The following is a 25,730-nucleotide window of genomic DNA, read 5'->3' as shown; positions in this document are numbered from 1 at the left end:
CTGAAGAAGTTAAGAGAGCTAGTGAAGCCAAGAGTCCTAAATAACAAAGAGAGCTCCACTCAGAGAAATAAAATTGCAGTATTTCTTTGGGCAGAGTCTAAAACTAAGCTACCAGTGAGCTAGTGAAGGAGGACAGATATTTTAGAAGTTGAGGCTACAATACTTCACAAGAAGGGTAAAGAAAAGCAAACACATTTTGAGGCAACTACCCAAAGTTTTAAACTTGCAGAAAGCTGAGTAAGTTCACCATCTTTAATTATGTGTATATGTACACATAAATACACCCACAAGAGAGAAAGAGAGAGAGAGATTGTACCCTAAGATTCCTGTCCATAACAGCAAAACTTAAATATGTTATCCATACTTGAATGATGTACTATGAAAGAAGAGACATTGAGGTCATCAATCTTATAATCTTTAGAAAATATATTGGGGCACCTGAGTGGCTCAGTCGGTTAAGCGACTGCCTTCGGCTCAGGTCATGATCCCGGGGTCCTGGGACTGAGTCCCGCATTGGGCTCCCTGCTCATCAGGGAGCCTGCTTCTCCCTCTGCCCGCCGTTCCTCCCCCTGCTCGTGCTCTCTCTCTCTCTCTCACTCTATCTCAAATAAATAAATAAAATCTTAAAAAAAAATAAGGTAATATTCCTTTGAATGATGGCCATGGTAGGTTAGTTAAAGTAAGCAATTAACAACTTAACTATTGGGAAATGTGTTCACATCAGAAATATGCCCTTTTTTTGTACTACTCTTTGATCAGAAAATATTACCCATTGATCTGACATCCTTGTAATTTCAATGACTGTTGTTTTGCACATTCTTGAATTGGGTCTTTTAAAGTGAATTTCTAAAGGGCTTCTATATAAATACCTCTTATTTTTTCCAATGTAAAAAAAAAGCCAACTAACTAAACCCTTTTAAATTGCTATATTTCATAATTATTTGCATTTTAAGAATGAACCTATGGAGATATGGGACACAAAGTAATACTTCTTAAACTGTGAATGAAGCAAATGTCAGTTACTGTAATCCCTTTCCTCATTTAACCTTCATAATAACTTTGTAAAGTAAGTGTGTTACTGTCTTCATTTCACAAATGAGTTAATCAATCCACCCAGGTTACAACACCTTATAGGTGACAGAGCCAGGTTTCAAACCCAGGTCTACCTAACATCAAAGCCTGTTCTCTTTCCAGTGTATCATATTCCCTCCAAACCGAGTCTCAGAAAGGTCCCATAGCAAAGTCCTCACCAAAGGAAGTTTCAGGCCTCTACTGATCTAAAGTTAGGACCATTCCATTTTAAAAACAAAATAATGAGCCACGGACTGCCTTCAGCTCAGGTCATGATCCTGGAGTCCCGGGATCGAGTCCCATGTCGGGCTCCCTGCTCAGCAGGGAGTCTGCTTCTCCCTCTGACCCTCTTCCCTCTCGTGCTCTCTATCTCTCATTCTCTCTCTCTCTCAAATAAAATAAATAAATAAATAAATAAATAATGATAGTTTTGCCAAGATTCAATGCTGATAACACAGTATAATTTAAGCGCTTAATTATAATTATAGTAAAAATTATGCCAGTGAGCACATTTAAGCACATATACTAGAAAAGTTAATTTTAAGATTCAAACATATCTTATAAGAACAAAAATATGCATGAATGGATGATTGCAAAATGAATTAAACATAGATTACCTTTGGTAAAATGTTCTTATCCTTTGATGGTATTACCTTTTTGGCAAGAATGCAAGGATTTAAATTAGATGTACTAAAATTCTTAGGTGTGACTCCCTTTAAACAAAATTCAGGAAAACTAATTTCAAATCCAAACTGAAAAGAAACCAAAAGAACACAGAAATACCATGAATAAACTTACAAAGATCAATACATCTTATTGCAATGTAAAAGCTGAGAAGAAAACCACATGGAAATATATTTTTGATTCCTCAACTTAAAATGTGGTTCTTCCATTTATGTACACATCCTTCCTGTTTTAACTTACATATGGATCTTTTCATGAAAAGCTCTCCTTGGCCCTACAACGGCCCACAAGAATGTACTAAGCCCATTCTGTGCAACCACAGACCCAAACAATTTCCTTTACATATACTTGTTCAATATCTGGCTTCCTATCAGTCTGCAAGTTCTGCAAAAACAGAGCTTGTCTGTCTTATTTAAACAAATTCTTAGGACAGAGCCCCACACATAGTTTGCTTTCAAAATAAGTTGTTGATGAAAAGATCAATTCCTGGGCGCCTGGGTGGCTCAGATGGTTGAGCAACTGTCTTCGGCTCGGGTCATGATCCCGGAGTCCTGGGATCGAGTCCCATGTCGGGCTCCCTGCTCAGCGGGGAGTCTCCTTCTCCCTCTGACCCTCTTCCCTCTCATGCTCTCTCTCATTCTCTCTCTCTCAAATAAATAAATAAATAAATAATCTTAAATTAAAAAAAAAAAGATCAATTCCTGCAGAAGCAGTAATAGTAGGGGTGTTAACAGTAATGGTAACAATGATACTAACATTTAATGAGTGGTTACTTTGTGCTTTACATAATTTCACCTTCATAAAAATCTATGAGATAGGAGCTATTATGACACCTATCTTACAGATGAAGATAACTGTGGCACCAAAAGGCTAACTATTACCCAATGTGTCACACAAAACTAGCAAGAAATAGAGTAGGGATTTGAATGCAGACAATTTAACTCCAGAATCGATATCTTTAATCACTATAATGCCTCTATGCTAAAAGCTATTCTCCACCAAAACAAGGGATTTCAAGTTTTAAATTCATTTTGTGGAGATATGAACATTTAATTTCCTATTCATAAAAGACTAAAAGAATCAAAGAATCACATGAAAAGAAATCTGCCATTATTTGTGTGTATGCAAACATGCAGTTTCAAAAAATGTGTACAAAAACAATTCTCCTACCTAATTCTATCCTACAGGCTTCAAGCTGGCTCTGTGGTTTGTTCACATTAAAACCACTTGCAGAGAAGGTTTACCTGCAGACTGAACTTTCCCAAGGTAAGGATGAGGCAACATGTAAATCAGCAAGAAGGACCCAATCACATTAATTCTTATTGTCTTATTAGAAGTTTTATTAAGCCACAGTTAAGGGTGAATTGAAAAGGAAAAAAAAAAATCTAGTAATTAGTGCAATAAATCTTTATAGAAATATAAGACCCAACTCATGTTCCCATGCCACCCTGAACAAATATTAAGAAACTTTATTGTTTTTTGGTATTTTTCTTTAAGCTTTTATGTATTTATTTGTCAGAGAGAGAGAGGGAGAGCACAAGCAGGGGGAGCGGCAGGCAGAGGGAGAGGCAGGCTACCCGCTGAGCAAGGAGCCCGATGTGGGACTTGATCCCAGGACCCCAGGATCATGATCTGAGCTGAAGGCAGATGCTTAACCAACTGAGCCAGTCAGGCATTCCAAGAAACTTTATTGTTTTAGTTTTACCTGTATTCAAAAATATATAAAATACTAGATACTTTAACATGCACATAACTTATAAAAGCCACTAAACATATTCATTCATCATAAAAGATGCCAAAACAGAATTGGAGCCTCATAGAAATTTAAGATTAGAGAAGTTGAACTAATCCAATATTTTCATCTTGTAGTTGAAAAATCTGGGATCTTGTGAGGTTAAAAAAAATTGTTCAAAATCAGAGAGCTGATTAGTAGAGAGAAGCGATCATTTAAAGTAGTATTATAGGGCACCTGGGTGGCTCAGACAGTTAAGCATCTGACTCTTGATTTGGGCTCAGGTCATGATCTCAAGGTTGTAAGATTGAGCCCACTATTGGGCTCTGCACTCAGTGAGGAGTCTGCTTGAGATTTCTCTCCTCCCTCTGTCCCACCCCCTGCTCCCACTCTCTCTCTCCCTAAAAATAAATAAATCTTAAAAAAATAAATAAAATGGTATTATAGTTAAGATGTTCTAAGCAGCTTTCCAGTAGTTTACACATGCAATGAAATAAGGCATCTTGGATAAACAACATGAACTCAACTAATGTTGAATTCTATATTTTTAAAAGACTGTTAGATTCTAGAGCTGCAGTGTCCAAAAGATAACCACAGTGACTATATAATTAAAATAAAGTTAAAAATTCTATTTTTTGGTTGAAATAATCACATATGTAATCACACATAAAGTGCTCAGTAGCAATATAAGGCCAGTGGCTACTGTATTAGGACAGGCGGAACATTTCTATTATCGCAGAGAATTCTTAGATAGTGCTATTCTAGAACATCTTTATAAAGTACATTTTCATTCAAATTCATTTAAATTATCTGTGCTGTAAATAAAGCTGAACAGCCTGCTTTGCAAACTGTAATAACTGAGAAATCCACTTACCTTTCTTTCCCATATCTGAATCTTTCCCCTCCATAATTCCTTTGAGTCAATAGCATTTTTGAGATCCTCTAAAGATACAACATTAGCAGAGAGGTATTCTGCAATTTTCTGACAACTCCTATAAATAAAAGATTATGATGGTTAAATACAGGGTTTTATATCTTCCTTAGATTTAATGGTTATAGTTAACTATAATCCTAACAGGCAAAAATGCAAAGTTTCTATTGCTGTTTTTATCTACTAATATTATAGAACATCCCTTAAGTCAGTCTCTGAGGGAGTCACTATTACATGTCCATTTAATCTCAATATCCCTGTTAAGAGGAATTACCCTTAATACTACAAATGAAGGTACAGATTTTCCTACTACTACTTATTAGCTTAAATGTGTCAGATATACACATAGGTACACATACACAGACTTAATATCAGTCCTTTATCTTCTAAATTTTTCTCATACAGCTTTGTAGGGAATTCCATAGTAGCACTTATCACAGATGCTCATGACTATTAGCACTCCTATTTCTCCCTGTATTTCAATGAACAAGATCAAATCTTGCTTTCTTAACTCATCAGCATCTATTGCTGTGCTTGGCATAAAGTCAGTGCTCAATAAACATTTGTTAAATGAAGAAAATCATGAAGTTAATAAATCCAGTTGAATACTTCTTTAAGGATACAACTGGTCCTTACTAAAATACCATAAAACACAACCATATATACTTTTTCTACATTGCACATAAAACAAAAAAACAAATATGACATAACAAATCCCGTGTATCCGCGTATCCATGATATTCATCGTGGTGCTCAATGAACAACACATACTTATTTAAAAGCACACAGTGCGTTTAGATAATTAATGCTCAATAATAGTTATAAAACAGCATTGATATTTACGAAAAACAAATACATCAGGAATATAAAGTATGAAACAAAAATCTAGATTCTTCTCAATAGATAAACCTCTAATAACAGTATGACATAAAACTATCTTGTCACATTAAAAAAAAAACCTCAAATCATAAGTCTATTAAAAACAGGATACCATGCTAATTGTAAAAACAGATAACACTGAGAACAAATACAAACAAAACAGCTTACATTTCACAATGATTTCCTGCTATAGTAATCTTTGCTGAATACCATTCCTTCAAATGTTTTAGTGCTCCCACAGTAGGTAGACAGTCTTTCAATTTAGGAGGATCTTTGTCAGAAGGCAACAGTATTATATCTAGCATTGCTCTACCTAGAAAGAGAATAAGGCATTGTCGTAATTTTTCTGAAAATGAGAAATGTCTCAAAATGTACCCTAAAAAATTGAATTTTACATTTATTTAGAATACAAAGAAGGATTTTAACTTTAATTTCTGAAATTCTTCAAAACAATACACATCTTTAGGAGTTCAAAATTTCCAAATGTTCATCATTGATTTAAAGCCATGTTATCTTGAAATAGTTAGCATACACCAGGAAACAATGGAGTCTATCATAATTACTTGCCAATTATGTACCAGTGCTTAATTATATATATTGCTCTTGGGATCATCAATGCTATTGTTGTACTGAACAGAGGAAAAAAAAAACTGGGCAATTTCAGTATATTTTTCTGTACTTAATTTATACAAAAGGGAATGAATTAATATAAAATTGTAATGTTCAAATAAATTATTTCTTTTTATAGGACAATAAAACACTCAGAAAACTCAATTATACTGACATCATTAGTTCCTAAGAAAAAAAGTATAACTGCATGAAACTTCACTTTTTATAAAATTATAAATTTACCAAAGGACCAAGATAATATAAATAAAACAGAAACAAAATAGAAATTTGATAATGAAAGCATTCTAATTTGCCAAAACAGCAACTGTATGTTTCAATGCATATTCTGAATTTGACACTTTTCATTTAAAAAACTGATATTTATTTATCTATGTATTCAGTTTATTTTCCATGTGGGACCTTTACACTAAAATAGGATCTTGAATATAAGGATTAGATGATGAGCTATCATGTCCTTCATGGTAATCACATATGCTTTACTCATCATCATATACTCAGCTCCTAGTACATGAGGTACAATAGATGCAACAAATATCTACTTAATAAATGACTTTCAATGATGACAATATTCAAGAACACTCTTCAAAATTATTTATAGATGCCAAATTGTACCCCACTTTAGACACCAGCTACTTGACACAAAGATAAATTTAAGACAGAATAAAGTTTTAAGAATAGTATGATGCAGTATTTCATAAAATATGCTTTCCATTATAGTAAAAAAAAGGGGGAGGCTTTGTAAAAAAATGCTGGGTGGCTCAATCAGTTAAGTGCTGCCTTCGGCTTGGGTCATGATCCCAGGGTCCTGGGATCGAGCCACGCATCGGGCTCCCCGCTCAGTGGGGAGCCTGCTTCTCTCTCTCCACCACTTGTACCCTCTCTCATGCTCTTTCAAATAATAAATAAAATCTTTAAAAACAAAATGCTGAATAAAGGGTTCTTTTACTGTATAACTTTCTTTTTTTTATTTTTTTAAAGATTTTTATTTATTCATTTGAGACACAGAGATACAGAGAGAGAGAACATGAGCGGGGGAGAAGCAGCTTCCCTAATGAGCCAGGAGCCAGTTGCAGGGCTTGATCCCAGGACCCTGGGATCATGACCTGAACCAGAGGTAGATGCTTAACCATCTGAGCCACCCAGGTGCCCTTACTGTATAACTTTCTATCTGATAATGTATATAGTGGCCTCACACCTTATAAGAATGTTATCCAAATGATCTAGGTTAAAGAACTTCTTTCCCCTAAAGGTATTCATAGGACTAGTATTCTATAGAACATACTGTGGAAAACAATGGTATGTAGTGGAAACATTCCACAGTAATAACTACATAAGGAAACTGAGATGGGTATTTAATTTTCTAAGTTCTAATTTCTGTCTAACTAAATAAAAACAATTAAGAGAACTGTAATGTCTCAGTAATATACTTTATTAAAGCGTGTTTTGTATCAACTTCAATTAAAAAATTATTTTTCAGAGTGCCTGGGTGGCTCAGTCGGTTGAGCATCTGACTCCTGAGTTCAGCTCAGGTCATGATATCAGGGTCCTGAGATGGAGCCCCACATTGGGCTCCGTACTGGGCAGGGAGCCTGCTTAGGATTCTCTCTCTCCCTTTCCCTCTGTCCTTTCCCTCCCTCTAAAAATTTTTTTTTTCATTTTGAATTCTGAAATTAGAAGTGAGGACACTAGCATAAAGACTGAATTCATCACTCATTCATAGAAAGTGTAAGATAAGATATAAATTATTGAAAACATGGGGCGCCTGGGTGGCTCAGTCATTAAGCGTCTGCCTTCGGCTCAGGTCATGATCCCAGGGTCCTGGGATCGAGCCCCACATCGGGCTCCCTGCTCCGCGGGAAGCCTGCTTCTCCCTCTCCCACCCCCTCTGCTTGTGTTCCCTCTCTCACTGTGTCTCTCTCTGTCAAATAAATAAATAAAATCTTTAAAAAGATTATTGAAAAGTCATAAATAATTACCAGGAGCGGGAAGTTTATCGGACAGCTGATGCAAATTTTCTGCAGATTCTTCATATAGGCTAAAATAAAAGGGTAAGTTAGAAAAACACACCCACACATTACATATAATAATGATAGGTAATATTAATTAAATGGGCCTATGTGCCAGACACTATTAAGTATGTTAAATGCATTATCTTATTTGATCTTCATGACAATCCATGGAGCACTACTATTATTATTATCCTTATTTTAAATAATTTGCTCCAGCCACATAACTAGTAGGTGTAGAAGCTAAGATTCAAACACTGAGTCCAAGTTTTTAGCCACACCATCAAAAACAAACAATACTAACAAAAGAGGGGGGAAAAACTCTAAATTATATCTAGTATATTAAACATAAATCATAACCAGTAGACCAAACATTTTGCTGAACTCTAAAAGTAAGTATTGCTAAGGGTTTAATAAAGAAGGCTACTGCTTTTCTCTGAATGGCATACTATAGCCCTGTATGGAAAATATGATGATGTCCTCCAATTCTTCAAAATCTTTTCTTTTATCCAAATGATGATTTTTTTTCTCAAAAGTTTATTATATAATATAAAGTTACTTAAATCCTTTATTACAAACCTGCCATTGTCTAGAAAACCTAAGGCATCTTATGTTAAAAATAGTTTTCAAGCTCCCTCTTGTGGAAATAATTATTAGGTCACTTACTAGAAATAATTACATGTACACTCTTTTAGTAATGGTGGGAAACATGGGATGATAAGAACTCTAAGGCTGGCAGCCAGCTTAGAAATCACCTGAAAGGATCTCAACACTTTGCGGACAAGAAAATAAAGAATTAGAAAAATGGAGTGACTGGCCCACGATCATGTAACTAGAAACTACCTCTAATGACTCCTGGTTCAATAACCTTTGCTCAGTTCTGTAAGATCTCCTTTCATTAATCATACAAATATAATTTGAAAAGAGGAAAACAGAATTTTTAAAGTCTCCAGTAATTTATAGAAATATTGTAATATGTGACTCCAACAATAAACAAAAGTGGGATTTTGTAATGAAATACTGTGGAAGACTAAAATGAAAGATATTAATTACGAGTAAGGGCTATTTCATGAAGAAAAAAATAATCACAACTTACATCACCTGGGCCAACTTGTACCAACTTGTATATTATACCACACTTCAAAAAACCTGAAAGTGAACCCAATGGTCTATATAATCCTCAGAAACCCTATGCATTTTAAAGGTGTCTAAGTGTTCAAGATATACATAAATTGACAAAATCATATATTTCAACCTCAAATAGCAAAATGAAAATCATACTTTTAGAGTTTGAGTTTGAATGCCAGTTATTAATCTTAAATAAAGTTTCTAGTCAAGCTCTTAAAATTCATAATCAGGCAGAATTCATCTTTAAGAAAGTGACATATTGGGGTGTCTGGGTGGCTCAGTCGTGAAGCGTCTGCCTTCAACTCAGGTCATGACCCCAGGGTCCTGAGATAGAGCCCCGCGTAGGGCTCCTGCTGGGTGAAACTGCTTCTCTCTCTCTCCCTCTGTCTGTTGCTCCCCCTGCTTGTGCTTGCTCTCTTTCAAATGAATAAATAAAATCTTAAAAAAAAAAGGGACAGTGACATTAATTAGAGTATCACTTTTTATGATTCCTTCAATTTTCTCAGCTTGAGAAACTAAACATTTTCAGATGCCCATTTTTCCATTTTAAATAGTTTTATTCAAATAAAAGGCCCAAATTGCCTATCTGCCAAGATAAAGAATTGACAATTTCAATTAACTAAAATTCTCTTTTGATAGCTGCTAAAACATTTAATCTTCACTCTTGTGGATAAAATACTGTCTATGTTAAGTATTTTAAAGACATTATAGAAAGATATTATAGAAAGTAAGCTATTATAAGCATACTCAGCCAAGAATAATGATTCTCTGCTATTACTATCTTCTTCCTCAAAACACTCGGCACTCAAGCATTCTTCAATATTTGTTTGAAGAACATCCTCAATTTCATCTTTTTCCATACCAAAATGTATCTCTTCCCAGTCAGAACTGCAAAACTAATACATGAAAAGACTGCATTAAATGATGGGTTCCTGAAATTATTTATATTAACAAAGACATTTACTAATGGCTATTTTTTTATTTCTGTTACCTGATAAAATCCACATATTGCCTGCACTGCAAAGAACCACTTCCTGGAACCAGGTATACCGCCTACTGAACATGCTTGAAAATAAAACCATGCTTATTAGAAGAAAGGCATACCACCACAAATAACCAGATGTTATAGCATTTATACTTAGAGAATTATATAATTTTTGATACATATTATATAGCTCTTTAAGATATGTGTGTGTGTATCTATTCATTTACATAATGTGGATCTTTTTAAAATCTATAAAAATTCAAAAGAACAATCTGCCTAAAGAGCAAAATTATTCACTCACAATGAACACTTTTATTTTGTCAAAATCAAAATCCATACTATTTTATTCACCATTTTAAACACTAAAGTCTACCAAAAAAATACACCCACTCAATTACTACTGAGTCACACAAAAGTGTGTAAGTCATTTTACGAAAAACGATTCCCTCTTCAAAGACCATGAAGGTCTGGTTCATCCTGGCTAGAGAGAGAGGAGATACAACTACAGCTTAAGTGTAGAGAAGATCCTCTTCTTGGAGACCAGAAGGTTACATGAGGATATGAACTTAAGGGTCATCTCCAGGGTGCATGTCAATTTAGAGCCACGAAGAATGTAGAACTATGTAAAGAAATTGGATTCACAGGAGAGAGGAGAAATGAAGCTTAACTCCTGGGAGCTAGGTAACATGCTAAGTGCTAATTACCGCTTTCTGCCAACAGCCTCAGCAAAAGACTTTACCTCCTACTTCCTTAAGAAAATAGAAATCATTATTAGGTAATTACTCCCAAACATGCTGTCAGCAAACACAGGACACTACTCGCATTCCCATTAGGCTTTCCTCATTACTTTCTGTGAGTACGTGAGGAGTACTGCCCTTTCAATTCAATGTTATCCCTCAGACTTCCACTGGGACCCCCAAACCCCTGATCAGACGATCTTTCTTGCACCTTCAAGCTCTCTTCCTCTGTCAGTTCCTTCCCATTAGCATTTAAGTTTGCACAGATATTCCTCAAGTTAGAGGAAAAAAAAAATCTCTTTTAAATCACCTCCCTTTGCTAGACGGTACTATTTCTTTACTCTTCTTCAAGGATAAACTGAAAGTATTGTCTACACTTGACTGTCCCTATTTCCTCATCACATTTTCTACTCCCCTCTAAATCCACTTCAATCTGGTTTTTTTTTTTTTTTTTTTTTTTTTGGTCTCCAATATGCCACTGTAACTACAGGCATACAATAACTAGCATGTTACTAAACGTGGCAGCTCTTATGGCTGTTGTTACTTGACCTCTTAACATAAGAGTAAGAAAGGAATCAAAGATGACACAGTTGTCATCTTTCTCCCTTAAAACACTTGGCTTCTGTGGAAGCTATCTTTCCAGGTGCTCCTCATGCCTTTAAAAACCAGTGCTCAGTTCCTTTAAATACTGGGATTCAGTTCAAAATTTTCTGCTCTTTTCACTGTCCATAAACAATCCCATCCTCTCTCACAGCTTGAACTGACATCTATATATGATGATTCTATAATCTTTTTTATCTCCAGCCTTTTGAGTTCCGGACACAGGTATCCAACTTTTACAGAACATTTTCACTTTGACATCTTATAGGCAACTGTTTAGAGTATGTACATGTTCTAAACTGGACTTGTCTTAGTCCCTCAAAACCTAATTCTCTTATCTCACTAAATGCCACCATCTGCCCTACAGCCAAGCCAGAAACCTAATGTCACTTGATTGCTTTCTCCCTCTTCCCTTCTCCTAAATCACACCAATGCAACACTCAGTCAGGTGGATTCTACCTCTGTAATTTCCTTCAGATCTATCCATTTTCCTCTACCCTGACTGCCTCTCTTATTTCTCTGCTGGTCTTCTGCAGCAGCCCCTTCATAACTACACTTTTCTCAAATTTGTCAACTCTACTGTAGCCAGAATACTTCACTAACAGATGGCACGTCTCTTCCTTCATTAAAGCCTTTAATGGCTAATTATTATTATGATAAAGTCCAAACACCCCAACATGATTTACAAAGTCCTCCACATAGCTACACCTACCTCTCCAGCCTTAGCTCAATTATAATCATAATGCACTTCCAGTTTCTCAAATTTGCCATATTACACAAAGCAATAATGCTCTCAGGGTAAGAAATTCAATATGAGCAGTTCTTTCTTTGCATGGTTCTGATATGCAGATTTCAGTTACCATGGTTTCAATAATTCCTGGTCCCCCAAAACATGGTTCAAACTCCAGTTACCAAGGTTTATTAATTAACCGTAATTGCATAAAGTAAAACTTCACTGCTAGCTTCTCGGATCACAAATCAATACATATAATCAAAGATGTGTATCATGCTCAGTGACCAATCGCATCGCTACTTTCCAAGTTTGTTGACTGGTCACTGCACATCTGTTATTCAGTTCATATGAATAGAGGACAAGTATGTAATTGTGTTTCCTTCTTGTCTCCCAGTGCTAAATCCACATATTATAGAGAATTGGATAATAGTAAGAGGAAATGGGCAAAAGGAAAAAAAAAAGATGAAAGCGCAGCAAAAAACACAAAGTGATATTCCAATCTAATGTAATTGGATTCTAGAAATAGCTGCTGTGATAAAAACACTGATGAAAAGGATGAAGACATCTCAGAGAAAAATGACGTTGGCAAATACCTTTGCACTAAAGGAACTCAGAGATATTTCATGACATTAAAAGTGCAAAGGATAAAACACTGGAAGCTAACACAAACTTGGGAGTACAGCAATTCACCGAAACATAGAAGAGATGCTCACTCTATATCCTAAATTGTATGTTGACAAGAAAGTGACAAGAACTGTTCAAACCACTTCTGATAAAGTTTTTACAAAAAAAAAAAAAGAAGAAGAAGAAGAAACACTTTAATTCTCAATGCTTCCAATGCTTCAAATTACAGCCTATGAAATAACTATTAGTTTTACTGGGTTTTTTTTCCCCCATTTCTTCTACATGTATAACCAGTGAGAGACTTTTTAATGTTTTGACAAAAAATGTCATGGAACAATTGTGATTTTTTCCCCATTGATTATATTAGGATTGCTTAGCGGGGCTTTAGTGTGCAATCACTTACATAGTCCCAGATTACTGGGCAAACAAGGACTGCCTGGATTAAGAAATGTCTATCCACCCAAACAGGAAGTGAAATTTATCATTTAGATAAATTTATCAATTAGAATTCCTAGAATGCTCCCAATAGCTCTTTAATGTATACTTTCAAGGCACAAGTGAAAGAAAATCTTTCTTGCAGTAATAGCAGTACTGACTTAAATTATACCAACTTGAAAATTTAATGAGTACTACTGCAACTGGGCAAAGGACTAGGGCAGCACAAAACTAGAAATAACTTCCCAAGGGTGACAGTTTAAACCTGACAGACAAGAGGTTCTCTAATGAAAGAAGAGAGAAAGGATCATAGAGTACAGTCATGAGAATTACGTTATCAAAATGAGCCCCCTATCCCTAGCATCTTCAGAAGCTTCCTTCAGCTTTTAGGCCTTGGCCTGTTTTGGTTATCTCTTTTCTCTGAGCCTTTGAAAGACACTCGCAAGGGGCCAAGAAGAGGAAGTGAAAGAGAAGATAACTATCAAAAAATAAATAGATGGATCTGTATAATGCTAATAGAAACCACAGGAAGAAAGATTTTTATAAGAGCAAAGGTGCGGTCAAAAAAGCCAAATACTTAGAAAAAGTTAAAACAGATAAGAATGGAGAAAGGATCACTGTGTTTAACAATTATGAAGTGCTTTAAAGAGAATCTGTAGGAGGTAAGGGTGGAAAGAAATGGTAAGAAATGGGTGTAAGAGCATTAATGTATTTGTACTCAGGACAAAATCGCAAATCCTTCTAAAATCCCACATTACCCTATTTTATATGGAACTAAAGATGGGCAAAAAAATCCCATAAAGGGCACAAAAGTCAAGCTGAGAACCTAAAGTAATTTCCATACAATTTGATTACACTGAAGCAGAAAGAAGAGAGGGATATCATCTTTTTCAGGTTTGTATTTCCTTAATTCCCTATCCCAGTGGCTTATGCACAGTCAACAAATATGCCTTGTACCTTTAAGTGACCAAATTAATTAAATTTACTACCAATACAAATGCAGTGTCAGAGAAATAAGGGGTTTGTGCTATACTTACCGGGAAAAGTACTATCTTCTGGATTCATTGAAGCACTAATGCTTCTTTTCAGGAGATGATAAACATTTGCTGCTGTTAAGTCTGAAAAAGAAAAGACAAACTAACTCAGTGGGCTCAAGAGTTATGTAATCTAGGCCCATTCCAATTTCACCATCAGAGACTCTCAAGAACATTATACTGTACATAAAAGAACTACACATTTTCTAGTTTCAATATAATAAATGCAAACAGAGAAGAAAGACGCCCAGTTTGTACATGCTAGTCAGTTAACACAAATCCAAAAATCCCCCGAAAGAATAATTTTAAACGGAGAAGGGAAACTCTGCCACAATACTCTGTATACAACCACATACGTTTTCTCCTCAAAATGCTTGCCCAATCAAAACAAATAAAGTGGAATACGGATTAGACAGAAACCGCAAAAAAGGAGTGCAATCTCAAACGGTTACAACTGTTTTAAATTTACCATTTTTTTTTTTTTTAGCTTAGTTTATGTGTAGGATGTCTCCTCCCATTAGGATGGTAAACTCTAGGAGAGTAAGCCCCTTTTCCATCTTGTTCCCTTCTGTATTACCTGCATTTGGAACACACAGGAGGCGGAAACACTACTGAATGCATATATTTCCAACAAGCAGACATTCCACTCCTAAAGCACAGAGAATTGCTCAGTTAAATTTTTACTGTGCCAAGAACTTCTGAGCGCTGGGATTTTGCATCCACAAATTTGTCCCTATTTTTCTATTAAGATAACGACATTTGTCAGCCCTTATTGGGCCGATCCCAGAGAGAAACAAATCCCCGGGAGAACTCGAGATAGGTCCTTCCCCTGCAGAACTGGATCTCAAACTTAAATTTCTTCCCTCCCCCGAAGCCGTTCCCGCTCTTTCTCAGCCCCGCGCTTACCCGGCAGCTTCTCGGTACCCTCCACGGACAACTCCCGGGGCCCATGCTCCGCTTCCCCACCCGCTGCGGACTGGACTTTTCCTTCTCCCCAGATCACAAGGAGTAGGTACCGATCCATCTCCTTAGAGCTGAACTAATGTTTCAAGTCCCGGTTTCCACATCCAAACAGTCGCGCGCTACTGATATATTTCCGGTTCCCTTCCACTTTTGGTCGGCTGGGAATTGTGCGCCCTCCGTCTGTTTGCTGCAGCTTTTCCGGCCGGTGGGTTCTTTTGGGGAGTTATTCTCTCAATAGCTGCATTATTTCCTCCTTTCATGATGAAACTGCTAACACGGGAAGATTGGAGGAGACCCAGGAAGAGCAGAGAAGCTGACGAGGCCTGGCTGGCCTAGGAACTGTCATGCTTGGGTTTATACGTTTCCCGCCGGGCTAGTGATGCTGAGGTCTGGCCTTGGATCCTGCGCCAAGGACGGTCCTGCTGGTGGGGGAAACATGTCGAGTTTCTCCAAGGCACCCCAGGTGAGCTCGAACTCTTGTAGCTTGATGGAATTCATTACACTGGCAGAAGGAAGTCAGTGGCTCGGGTGGATTTAGTGATGCTGAGCCGGCAGGAAAGCCAGGATGCCTCGAGAAAGCATATACGAGGGTCGTGATTCTGGCTACTGCTCGCTGTTCTCTTCGGCACTTTTCTCTTTTCAGCCAGACCTTTTCATGTCCCCCCCGCTCCCCCCGCGAAAGAGTATTCGGAGAGAAGATCAGAGGTAATAAGGAGGATCAGATAGGGCATTGTAGATCATTGTGAGAATTTGTTCGTTACTGAGTAAAATGAGGACCCATTGAAAGATTTGGAGCCAGGTAGTAACATGATGTCATTTAGGTGTTAAAAGGAGCACTCTGGCCGCTGAGTTTAGACTTTTCAGAGATGGGGATTGATGGAAGATAGAAACAAAGAATCCATTTGGAGACCAACTGCAGTAATCCAGGCTGGACATGATGGTGGCACAAACCAAACTAGTAACAGTATAGTGTTGAAAAGTGGTCTGGTTCTGTTTGAAGGTGGGGCCAGAAGGATTTCCTGAAGAATTGAATGTGAACTGACAACAAAAGAAGAAACAAGGGTTACTCCAAGGTTTTTTGTTTCCATAACTGGAAGGGTGTGCCGTCAGCTGAGATAGGGAAGACTGAAATTGAAGCAGGTTTCAGGTGGAAGAGCAGTTCAGTTTTGGGTATGTTGGTCTGACTGAGATGCTTCTTAGCCAAGTCCTGCGCCAAGTGTGATTGCTTTCTTGAACTGTTGGTTACCTCTCTTGGATGAGGCATATACAGGAAATAAGCTTAAACATTTTAAAACTTTTATAGCAATTTGATGATATAGCAGTATTTTAATTTTTTTAAACAAAGTTTGGGATTATTTTTAGTCAGAATAATTGATCTGCAATGGAATGGGGAAAAACTAATCTTTGCTACATATGGTTTAAAAAGCACTGTTGGGCAGGTGCCAAGTGGACAATTGAATACAAGTGTAGAGTTGGGGGGAAAAGGTCCAGGCTAGAGATGTAAATTTCTACATTTGAGAGTCCTGAGCATGAAAATGGCATTTCAACACATGAGTCTGGATGTAGTCTTTGAGGAAGTGTATGTTGAGAAGAGAGAAGGACCAAGAACTGAATTCTGGGACATTTCAACATTTCAGACACAAGAGGTAAGAGAAGAAGCAAAGTAGGAAAAAACACCAACAGAGGGTGGTGTCCTGGAAATCAAGTGAGGAAAGAATACCCAGGAGGAGGAAATGATCACCTATACTGAAGCTTAGAATTGAGCAGTGGATTTAGTGACATGAAGGTCCTGGTAACTTTGGCAGGCGGTAGAGTGAGGGCGATGAGTGTGGGAGGGCAAAAGCCAGGTTGGAGTAGGTTGAAGAGAGAGAATGAGGAGTAAAGACAACCTCTTTGGAAAAATGTTGCCACAAAGGAGAGGAAAGAAATGAAGCAGTGGCTAAGTGCGGTCAGGAGGGTTTGTTGTTGTTCTTCTTCTTTAACTTTATTATGGAGAATTTCAATCACATATAAAAGTAGGTATCACCCAGTTTCAAAAACCTCATAGCCAATATTATTTCCTCTGTACCTCCATTCACTTCTTTCCTTTCCTTATGAATTTGAGGTGAATCTCAGACTCCTGTTATTTCGTAAGTAAAGAATTCAATATGTTCTCTACAAGATAAGGATTCTTTTAAAAAATATAATCCCAATACCATTTATCAAAGACAAAAGAAAAATTAATTATAATTCCTTAATCTCAAATGAGTAGTATGTTCAATTTTCTCATATATGTTATAGAAATACATAAAATTTGTTACAGAAATACATAAAATAAAAATATAGAAAACATAAAAATACATAAAATACAGAAATACATAAAAACTGGGTGGCTCAGCCAGTTAAGCTTCTGCCTTCAGCTCAGGTCATGGTCCTGGGGCCTGGGATCAAGCCCTGCATTGGGCTCCCTGCTTAGCGGGGAGTCTGCTTTTTCCTCTCCCTCTCCCCCCTCCTCTTGCTGTCAATTTCTCTCTGTCAAATAAATAAAATCTTTAAAAAAAAGAAATACATAATATTTCTACTGTTCCTTTGGTTTTAGGATCTAGAATTAATAATTTCCTGTTTTTTAGTTCTCTCTTAATAAATTGGTTCTTTTTCCTATTTTTTTTCCTTTGCAATTTACTGAAGACAAAAGATTGTCCTATACAGTTCCCACTGTTTGAATTTTTCTTAGTTAGTCCTAAACTGAGAGTACTAGGGAAAGGGTATGGGCTAAAAGCTGTCTTTATTTGCAAAGAACATGATTTTCTATGTAAAAAATCAGATGGAATCTAAGAAAAGCTACTAGATCTGATAAATAAGTTTAGCAGGGTTGCAGGTTACAAGAGCAGCATGCAAAAAATGAAGTGTATTTCCATATACTAGCAACAATCAATCAAATTTAAATTAAAAATACCATACCATTTACAGTGACATCAAAATATATGAAATATACGACATGGATGGAACTGGAGGGTGTTATGCTGAGCGAAATAAGTCAATCAGAGAAAGACATGTATCATATGACCTCACTGATATGAGGAATTCTTAATCTCAGGAAACAAACTGAGGGTTGCTGGAGTGGTGGGGGGGTGGGAGGGATGGCGTGACTGGGTGATAGACATTGGGGAGGGTATGTGCTATGGTGAGTGCTGTGAATTGTGTAAGACTGTTGGATCACAGACCTGTACCTCTGAAACAAATAATTCAATACATGTTAAAAAAAAAAAAAAAGATAGCAGGAGGGGAAGAATGAAGGGGGGAAATCGGAGGGGGAGACGAACCATGAGAGACTATGGACTCTGAGAAACAAACTGAGGGTTCTAGAGGGGAGGGGGGTGGGAGGATGGGTTAGCCTGGTGATGGGTATTAAAGAGGGCACGTTCTGCGTGGAGCACTGGGTGTTATACACAAACAATGAATCATGGATCACTACATCAAAAACTGATGTATGGTGATTAACATAACAATAAAAATTTAAAAAATATATGAAATACTTGAGGTAAATCTGACAAAAGATATGTGAGGAGAACAAGGTAGAAACTAGAAAAGTGAGAGAGAAAAACAGAAATGGTGAGCAGTTTAGAAGCCGATTTGAAGTTTGTAATTTTAAACTAAAACCAGTTAGCCTGGTTGTACTTTTTCCAGCATTGTTCAGCAACTTATGTATGTGGATAGAGAAAACATCTGGTTGAGATCTTTCTGGGCTGGAATTTTCTTAGAGTTTGAAGTTACTGATGGATACTGCAAAGACAATGGTTTATGCCTGAGGCAGCCTAAAGATGTCTAAAGCAGCTACTTAAAATTTAAGTTTATTCAACATCATCCATCTATACTTGTCCAGCTATATTCTGTTACTGTATTCTCCCATGGATTTGAACTTCTCAGTAGTCTTCAGTTCCCAGTTGGTCACTCATCTTTCAATTTAATATCTATTAGTCTCAAAATATTTTTGAAGACCTTTATAAACAGTTTCTACTTTCATAAGAGTTTCTCATTACCATTCCAGATTCTATTTTATGCGATACAAAAAAAGTCATAATATAAAGGAAAATATATCTTTGAAATGTTTTAGATAAAGCATCATCCATATTGCAGATAGAAAAGGAGGCAGGAAAAATTACTGTGTTAATCTTTGTATAGTGAAAAAAGACCCTCCTTTTCCAGAAATAGAATTGAATACAAAATGAAGGCTCTTTGTGATTGATTTATTATTAATATTAACTATAGAATACTCATGATGGTATATAATAATAAACTTGATTATTTCCATTTTAATTAGAATTTTCTTTGTTTTCTCTCTTTTTAAATTTTTTTTTCCCCCTAGCAATGGGCCACTTTTGCTCGGGTTTGGTATCTCTTAGATGGGAAAATGCAGCCCCCTGGCAAACTGGCTGCTATGGCATCAGTTAAACTTCAAGGATTGCATAAACCTATATACCATCAACTGAGTGAGTATCATTTTAGATCTGTCACTAGTAACCATAATTTTCATACCAGAATAGAATCTTGAAGAAGTCTGACTGAACTGCTTCTAAGGACCTCATTTTTCCTGGGATCCCTTGTTCCATTCAGCAAAAAACCTACTGGGGCACTACAATGAATTTGGCTTATTCATAGGAAAACCATACAGACCAGTTTGCCTGAGACAACCCCATTTTATGCCATTACAACAGCAAAATTATCTGTAGCCCTCCTTTCATTCTCAGATACCCTGATTGGGACTATAAATTATACGCTCACTCTTATACATGTTTCTTCACATGGCAATGTGCATTTGAATAGAGAATTTTTGAAAATGAAGAAATAAGTTTGCCCTCCCTTCTAAAAACCTTTTCCTCCAGGAAGATGGATAGAACTAGCTGGACATGGAAAGTTTACTCTTTACTGTTTTTAATTGATAGATTTGATTTTCTGTAACCTTTTTCCAATACAAAAGAAAAGAAAAAAGTTGTTTTGATACTAAAAGACTTGTGCTTGTTACGCATAGTTTTGATTGACTTCACTTAACCTGGGACTTCAGGGCCCACCCAGCAAGATCTAGGTGTTAGCTCTTACTCTTCATCTTGTTTGACCTGTCAACACCATTTTTGGCAATTGATCGTAGTTTTAGCTTTTTGAAACATGAAGTTACATATACAGTGTGTAGATATAGATAAATTAATATTTAAATATAGGTAATATTTTAAAGAAAATTAACAGTTATAATGAAGATGAAATAAATACCCATACACTCAACATTTGGGGTATTTCCAATTTTTTTTTTTTTTTTTACCATTACAAACAATATTACTGTCAGTATTCTTGTACCTTTTTTACAGTGCATATGTGGATGAGTTTCTCTGAGGCCTGTTTACAGGATAGAAGTTACTGGGTTCAGAGGTGTTTAGGAAACTAGTTAGTCTTAACGCTGATGTCCTACCAGAGTTTGTATTATCCCTCATCTTCAGTAACACTTGATATTTTCATTCTCTTTAAGTTTGACTACTCTGGTAGATGTGAAATACACTCTCCTGATGGTTTTGCATTGTCCTGATTGCAAATGGTGCTATGTATCTTTTTCTCTTTATTGGCCTTTTATCATTTCTTCTTCTGGGAAATGTCTATACGTGTCTTTTGCCCATATTTCCACTGAGTTATTTGTCCCTTACAATTTTATAACTTTTACTGTGAAAGTTTTCACATTTTCAGAAAAGCTCAAAGAATAGTACAGTGAATTATACCCTCCACCTAGATTACACAGTTATTAACATTTTAACATATAATTTAACATATAATTTTTTACTCAATCATTGCAAAATAAGTTGCAGATGTCATAATAAATCCCCCTGAATACTTCAGCATGTGTCTCCTAAGAATAAGAATACTCCCGTGTAACCAAAATGCCCTTATTACACATAACAAAACAAACATAATTTAACTGTATGATTTAATGTCCAGTACATTTTCAGATTTCTTTAGTAGTTCCAAGAATGTTCTTTAGAGCTGTTACTTTTTTTTAAGACCAGAATCCAACCAAGGTTTATGTATTGCCTTCAGTTGGTTATGTTTTTTTAATCCTTTTAATATAGAATAATCCTTATTTTCTTCTTGCAGCTACCCCTTTGGGGAGTCCAGGCTAGTTTTCATGTAAAGAACTTTCTTCTTAAACACATTCTCCATTTGTTCTTGGATGCATTCTCTTGCTAACTCCTCCTTCCCAGTTCCTTTTGTTCTTTTCAACTTTCCAATTCCCCAGTCTTCTCTCATTAAAAATTAGGAGTACCCTGGAACCTGGTCCTTGCACCCCTTCACATTCCTTAAGCAATCACATTCAGTTTCATATCTCTATCTTCTCTCATGCTTCTAGCTGCCAAATTTATATCTTCATTTTTTATCTTTTCCCTGTATTCCAGACTCACATAACCACATTTCTACTCAGCAAACTTCTTAGGTGTCTGGTAGACATCTCCAGCATGTTAATGTGTGTTTAACTTGGAGGTGTTGTACTTCCTGATTTCCCCCACCCAAACCAACCTGTTACTTCTGGTTTCCCAATCTCAATTAACACCTTCTTTACTCTTTTTCTTAGTTACTCTAGTCAGAAGTCTTTGCTTCATTTGTGACTTCCCTTTTTCAACTCCCTGTAAAAAATATATATCTATATATATGAAAAAATATACCTGAAGAAATATATATATCTGAGAAAATATATATATCTGAAATCTAGCCACCTCTCATTAACTCTCTCTTCTACTGTAATTTTAAACCACTGTACTCTCTATTCTGGGTTATTCCAAAAGCCTCCTCACTGATCTGCCTGCTTCTGCTCTTGCCCCAATAGGGTCTTTTCTCCACAGATCAGTTACAGTTGTCTTTTCCAAATGAGAATCAGAGGAAAAGCCAAATTGTGTCAGTACCCTACAAGGACCTACATGGTATGGTCCCTATTATCTCCCTGATTTATTTCCTACCTCCCTTGAGTAATCCACTAAGGCTTACTACTGTTTCATTAATATACCTGCCAACACATTTTTGCCTTAGTGCCTTTTCACATTTTGTTCCCTCTGCCTGAATGGGATTTTCCAAATTTATGCCTTATTCCTTCACATCTTTCAAATTTCTGCTCATTTATATCCTGAGAGAGACCTTCCCCAATTCCTCTGTCTGCTCCCCCTTTCACTTATTATACTTTACCTTGCCTTTAAAAAAAAAAGCATTCACTGATCACACATACCATATAAATGTGCATTATCCACCAACCTTTACTAGATGAAGTTCTAAGAGGACAGGAACTTTGCCTGAATTTTTCACAGCTATATATGCCCAGTGCCTAGAATGGTGTTTGACACATAGCTGGACTGCATGAAATGTTTTTTGGTGGATATATGCATTCATGGATACCAGTTTTGAGAATGAAGAAGTTACTTTTAATCAGGGCTCTGGCATTTCAACTAAGTTAGATTTTGGATCTGTGGAGCTAGGAGAAAGAGACCTGTAGATGCTTTGATTTGTGTAAGAGCAAGAATTTGCCAGTTCCCCCATTTCTCATACTTGCTGCTCTAATCTTTTTCTTCACTTAATGAAAATTTCAAAGTAAGCCCACAACCTGTGAAATCTTTAAGTACAGAATTTGAATGTAAGGATTCTGTCATGTTGATCTTTGTTCTTCAGGCACCTTAGTACAATGTCTGGTCCTTCAGAGATGCTTGTCAGAAACATTTTGTGGAATGACACTTTTAAGAAAATGTTTTACAAGCACAGTCAGTTCTCATTATTCGCTGTAGTTCCGTTCTTTAAAGTCACCACGAATGCTGAATGAGAGTGAACACCAAATCGTTGCTTCTGGGGGAGACACAGAGTTAGGTTCCTATGAGCCTCTGGTCACAGCATTTTTTGTCAGCCAATCAATACATAGTCTTGTTTGTTTTATGTGTTTCTGTTTAAAGACACCTTATTTAATACACATATTGTTGAACTTGCGGCCAACCACAGAGTAACTCATTGACTGAACAACGCTTATCTAACACATTTTCTTTGTAAGACACACTGGAGCCTTTTTGCACTTAGGAACACTACACAGCCCTTGAGCATCAGACTTGAGGGATATTTAAAAAGTAAAGTCACTTTAAAAAGCACAAAAATGCCAAAAAGCTAGCACTAAATGGACCACAAAGGGACACTTGTTTATAGTAAGAGAACAGTCAGTGCATTACGTTATTTGACCTCAGTTGGAAACGAGTGCATCAAGCCACTCAGATTTTTCACTCATGTGCACATGTCTGCAAATGACTAAGAAAGCACCGCAGGTATTGAGATTAAAAATAAATTTTAAGAGAAGAGGCAAATTCGTAGTGTGGAATCCATGAATAATGAGGAGAACCTGTACTTCCAAAGTAAAATAGTGATGAGCAGACTTATGCTTGACTAATTCGAAATCTTGTTACTTTAAAAATCTCTTTTTTGGCAGACAAGGAGAATGCTGTAGTCCTAGAATTACCAAGTCATAGAAATTAATTCCTTAGGACTTCAGATACTTTGTTTAACTGCCTCATTTATAGATGAGAAAACTAAAATCAGAAGAATAAAGTGACTTTCTCACTGTCACTCAGCTGCAATATTATAATAGAACTGGGACCAGAACCCAGGGACTTGTTTCCTCAGAGGTAAATTTCCCATTCCACCTCAGTGTGGTGATTCTTAGCCACTTAAGCTGTGTTTTCCTGCTGATTTTTTTTTTTTACCTTAGCAATGTTATTAACAAGGTAATACACAAGATCTCTTAGATTGTTTTTGTAGAAATACAAACAGTACAAAATTTGGGGAAAAGTATAATTAGTAGTAATCTGATTTCCTTAAAGTATAGCACTTATCTATTCACTGAATTAAAGTTCTGCATTCTATAAGCAGGTCATTATTGCAAAAGTATTCCTTAGGTACCTAATGAGAATATTCTGCTAGAACACCAGACAAGCTTCTGTGGCTGCCTATCCAGTCATCCTTTTCTAGTAGAGGAGAATAGCTTTTCTATGAAATTAAAAATTTACATTTTAAAGATGGAGTTATTTTTGTTTCACTAAAAAATTAAAATGTAACATATCAGCAAAACTTTTTATATCCACAAGATGTCACTAAAATCAAGACTTAAATTGCAAGCAATTTTCAACTTACAAACATCTCATGTTGTAAGCGTATTTCTGACATTCATTGGTTTAATAAGCATTTATTAAGCATGTATTATGTGCTCACAATCACTGTAAACATGTTTTTTTGAAAATTGACATGCAGTTTCCCAGAAAAATAATACTATCAATGATGGTCGTATATCCTAGAGTGATTATAAAAGTTAGCCAACAAAAAAAATAAATAAATAAAAAATAAAAGTTAACCAATAATGTATCTAAACATGATACATACGATATTTGAACTACTTTATAGGTCCAGTGGACTTTGTCAAGTGTTGTAGAAAACCAACCTTCCACTTACAGGATTATTTTTTATGGAAAATGTGGTCTGGGTCAAGCTGGAAATGACGTGGAACTAGGAAAAGCATTCTCTCCTCTTTTCTAATTAGAGCTGCCCTTCTGAATTTAGGACCTGAGAGCTTTTTGAGCTTGTTTCTTTGTCACTGATAAATGAAAAGAAAGAACACCTGGTAATTTTTGGATTATGACTTACTCTTCATGAGGATTCCACTCTTTTTGCTGCTTACAGATTAAAAAATTGAGGAGGACTGTATGAGCATTTATAAGAAGCAGAGAGGGATACCTGGGTGGCTCAGTCCGTTAAGTATCTGCCTTCCACTCAGGTCATGATCTGGGGGTCCTGGGATTGAGCCCCACCTTGGGCTCCCTGCTCAGCGGGGGGCCTGCTTCTCCTTGTGCCCCTCCCTTTGCCCCTCTCCCTGCTCGTGCTTTTTCTGTCTCTCTCTCTCGAATAAGTAAATAAAATCTTTTAAAAATAAATAAAAAATTAGAAAAGAAGTAGAGAGAAACTTTTCTTCAGCATTTTCTAGAGTTATTATTAGATTATCCTAAAATACTCCTGATCTACATGAAATGAAACAAAAGTTGCACACAGTTCTTAACATTATAAATGCTAGCACACCAGTTTACCAAAGATTAGATTAGATCTAGTCCAATCTCTAGCATTCTGCCTTGTATTATTTACATCTTGTAAGGACTTGTTAGAAAATAAAAAAGTTTAGGATGCTGTTTTTACAGTTAGCCAGCTAACATTTTTCTCTCTTACTATCGAGTTCAGTGTCAATTTATTTCAAATGTCAATCACTGCATCATTTTAATTTGGCAATCTTAATTACACATTTATTCTTCCGCTCCTAGAATATCATCATACAAAACAGTGAAGGAGAGTTTTGCTTCAGGTTACATCCAGAATACTTAACTCCTTTGGAAGATATTTAGATATTATCAATAAATTTGAACAACACACCTTATTCCTATCACATTGTCTTTACACTCAGTAGATTTTGTGGTAACCTACATGGTTGTCGGTCGTATTGGCTATGCACAAGTTCAGGGATGCCAAAAATAACACTGAG

General features: G+C 36.3%; 2 protein-coding genes across 7 annotated transcripts in view; one reads left to right on the top strand and one right to left on the bottom strand.

The window, feature by feature from the left end:
- Nucleotides 1-15,266, bottom strand: part of LOC113935318 (MDM2 binding protein) — an 84,115-nt gene extending 68,849 nt beyond the window's left edge. For 2 of the 5 annotated variants that reach the window (XM_027617130.2, XM_027617140.2), the window contains exons 1-8: nucleotides 15,116-15,266; nucleotides 14,213-14,293; nucleotides 10,053-10,126; nucleotides 9,809-9,957; nucleotides 7,904-7,962; nucleotides 5,466-5,610; nucleotides 4,362-4,479; nucleotides 1,689-1,823 (exon numbers count right to left, since the gene is read on the bottom strand). In XM_027617130.2, the coding sequence (XP_027472931.1) occupies nucleotides 1,689-1,823; nucleotides 4,362-4,479; nucleotides 5,466-5,610; nucleotides 7,904-7,962; nucleotides 9,809-9,957; nucleotides 10,053-10,126; nucleotides 14,213-14,293; nucleotides 15,116-15,233 (879 nt within the window). In that variant the 5' untranslated portion in view covers nucleotides 15,234-15,266. Of the gene's footprint in view, nucleotides 1-1,688; nucleotides 1,824-4,361; nucleotides 4,480-5,465; nucleotides 5,611-7,903; nucleotides 7,963-9,808; nucleotides 9,958-10,052; nucleotides 10,127-14,212; nucleotides 14,294-15,115 lie in introns of those variants that run through there. The other 3 variants (XM_027617150.2, XM_027617158.2, XM_027617168.2) reach the window with 3 other exon arrangements.
- Nucleotides 15,267-15,380: 114 nt separating this feature from the next.
- MRPL13 (mitochondrial ribosomal protein L13) overlaps nucleotides 15,381-25,730 on the top strand; it is a 47,958-nt gene continuing 37,608 nt past the window's right edge. The window contains exons 1-2 of one of the 2 annotated variants that reach the window (XM_027614739.2): nucleotides 15,381-15,635; nucleotides 19,518-19,641. In XM_027614739.2, coding sequence (XP_027470540.1) covers nucleotides 15,552-15,635; nucleotides 19,518-19,641 — 208 coding nt within the window. In that variant the 5' untranslated portion in view covers nucleotides 15,381-15,551. The remainder of the gene's footprint in view (nucleotides 15,636-19,517; nucleotides 19,642-25,730) is intronic. The other variant, XM_027614729.2, reaches the window with a different exon arrangement.

This window comes from Zalophus californianus, chromosome 4 (assembly GCF_009762305.2).
Source record: "Zalophus californianus isolate mZalCal1 chromosome 4, mZalCal1.pri.v2, whole genome shotgun sequence".
NCBI lineage: Eukaryota > Metazoa > Chordata > Mammalia > Carnivora > Otariidae > Zalophus > Zalophus californianus.
The sequence above is the reverse complement of the archived record's forward strand: the minus strand, read 5'-3'. Positions and strand labels throughout refer to the sequence as shown.